Source organism: Amblyomma maculatum, chromosome 7 (assembly GCF_055883805.1).
Source record: "Amblyomma maculatum isolate TAMU_Amacu chromosome 7, ASM5588380v1, whole genome shotgun sequence".
NCBI lineage: Eukaryota > Metazoa > Arthropoda > Arachnida > Ixodida > Ixodidae > Amblyomma > Amblyomma maculatum.
The window spans coordinates 19,306,211-19,308,912 of NC_139350.1; the positions used below are offsets into that span (position 1 = coordinate 19,306,211).

The following is a 2,702-nucleotide window of genomic DNA, read 5'->3' on the forward strand; positions in this document are numbered from 1 at the left end:
GAAACACACCGCTAGTGAAAGTTAGATTTATAATATAAGCTAGAACGTCGCAAATTGATACCGATACATACTTTAACGGTATGGCTTTGATGCCGTCATGGCCGGCGGAAACATTGTTTTTTATTTTACCAATATAAAGAGCTACTTCTTGTGGAACCACAGGCAACAGCACAATAGAATTAGATAAAGGTTCAATGAGGTCACGCATGGAGGGGTTTGATAAAGATTGATCAAAAGTGGGTTTACCAGCTTCAATGAAAAAGTGGTTTATGGTGTTTACTATATCAGTTCCACTGGTCTTGGAATCAGATATAAGAATTTCTGCGTTATCTCTGCACTTCTGCTTGTTTAGTAATTCGTTTATCTCATGCCAAACTTTCTTGCGGTCGTTATATATTCTCGAGAAGCGTTCTATATAGTAAGCCGTTTTTGCTGCCTTGAGGTCTTTGTTTAATTTATTTCGGAATTTCTTGAACTCAGTAAAAAGGTTTGCATCACGAGTGCATACAAAGTTATGGTACATTTTATTTTTAACCTGTATTCGTTTATATAACTGCTTATTGACCCATGGCTTTCTGGACTTTCGAAAGCTTTGCTTAACTTGAATTAAAGGAAATGCAGCATTATAACATTCAGTGAACTTTGCAAGAAATGTAGTATATGACAAGTTGACATCAGATATGTAATATATATTGTCCCAACTAGTGTTTTCGATTAGAGTTCGAAATTTAAAAAGGTTTGTCTCACTAATATCCCTAGTTACCTTCTCGGCGCTTTTGGATACAATTTTATTGTGGTTCATAGGAAGAAAACAAAAAATCGGGATGTGGTCGCTAATTTCAGAAGATAACAGGCCAGCCTCCGTTTGAGGAGACATCGTATTTGTGACACAAACATCCAAAAGAGAAGCTGTATCAACGGTAACTCTAGTTGGTATAGATATAGCATTTATACAACCATAAGATGCTATAATGTTATTGAATTCATGTGTGTTACAATCATCATGCATTAGATTAATATTAACATCACCCATTATTACAAAAGGCAACCGGAAATTGGCGAGATAGAGCAGTAAACTTTCAAGAAACTTTAAAAAATGCAGTTTTTTCCCAGCAGGAGGTCTGTATATCACAACCACAATGATATCGGACAGTGACACAGCTAAGCACTCGACATTAGGATCTATCATCGAAATGTCTTCTAGTACAGACTGTGGATAACAGTTTTTCACATACAAGGCAATACCACCACCTCTCATATTTGGGCGAATGAGCCCATGATGCCGGTAGTTCATGAACGGCAAATGATCATCTTGAGATTTTAACCAAGTTTCGGTAAAGAAAAGCACATCAAACTGCACATTTAATGACCCAAAGAACTCATCAAGACTGTCGCGTTTGTTCTTCATACTACGGACGTTAATATGTATGCCAGAGAATCTTCCCATGGAAGTGGCAAACTTGTTGTTAAAGCATCGTGTATCACAATGAATGCAATGGAATGGGCTGTCCATGTCAATGAGATATCAGTCCAGCTATCAGATAAGTCAACACCTAATTAGCCATTTTAGCCAGATCAGATCCTGCAGAGATTTTGATTGTGTCAGATGATTCATCCCTGCGTGCGAAAATCTTGCAGCCATTCGTCCACACAAATTTCCAGCCGAGTTCCTTTTTTCGAGCAATGGTCGCTCCTAGCAGTTTTTTGTTGGCATAGGTCAAGTGTTCATTGACGTAGATACGGCCGCTGTCTGTTTCTGTGAAGCCAAGCTCCTTATTAGACAGCCCATGCTTTCTGGCCTTCGAAAGAAATGCCTGGCGCTTATCTCGGCTCACAAAGCGGACTATGATGTTGGTTTCATCTTTGCGGCTAGTGGGGATTCTATGACACGTGTCAATGTCAATGGAAGAAATTTCTTCATTAATGAACTCGCCGATTTTCTCTACCACTTCGATTGGTTCAACATCTGACTTTACACCCTTGATTTCTAGGTTGTTTAGGCGACCATACTGCTCAAGTTCTTCAACCCTTAGAGCCAAACGTTTGTTTTCGGCTCTCAAATTCTCATTGCAGCTTACCAGCTCACTAAGCTCTTTTCTTAGTGCCTTTATTTCAGAGCTGATAACTTTCGTCTCGTCACAAGTGTCGCTGCAGAACTTTAGGCTATCCTTGACAGAGCGCAGCTCAGCTCTCATTTCACGTTTGAAATCGTCCAGTGCTTTCGCTATTTCTTTATCTTTCGACATGGCACAAGAGTGACAAAAACCACTACACAAAAATTCAAGTTTGGCAGCAGTGCGCAACGACACTATGGGCTAAGCAACAAAAAGTTCAGTCGCTCACCTGCAAAAAGCAGAAGGGATAAGAGGCTTGCTTTTCGTTCGCGCACCGCTGCCAAACTACTGCAGTCCCAGGAATGCTGTCCGTTTTAAAGGCAGCGGAATACAGTTGTCCCACGGCGATTGGACGCAGATTAAGCACCGGAATCGCCGATGATCTGCTGTGACCAGGCAGACAGGTTTAGCCGTCGCAGTCCAAGGCAGCTCCAGCACGTGTTGTGAAGTATAGGCGTTTAACACTGCAAAAAGCAGAAGGGATAAGAGGCTTGCTTTTCGTTCGCGCACCGCTGCCAAACTACTGCAGTCCCAGGAATGCTGTCCGTTTTAAAGGCAGCGGAATACAGTTGTCCCACGGCGATTGGA

At 41.3% G+C, this 2,702-nt stretch overlaps 1 protein-coding gene across 1 annotated transcript; it reads right to left on the reverse strand.

Moving 5' to 3' along the window:
• Positions 1–1,553: 1,553 nt before the first annotated feature.
• Positions 1,554–2,246, reverse strand: LOC146182776 (uncharacterized). The gene has a single exon (XM_084608279.1). It carries the CDS (start codon positions 2,244–2,246, stop codon positions 1,554–1,556), a length of 693 nt encoding a protein of 230 aa, XP_084464405.1.
• Positions 2,247–2,702: the final 456 nt, after the last annotated feature.

Bases quoted from the DNA above. Each gene is read 5' to 3' on its own strand.
- LOC146182776 (XM_084608279.1), bottom strand. From the start codon at position 2,246: ATGTCGAAAGATAAAGAAATAGCGAAAGCACTGGACGATTTCAAACGT.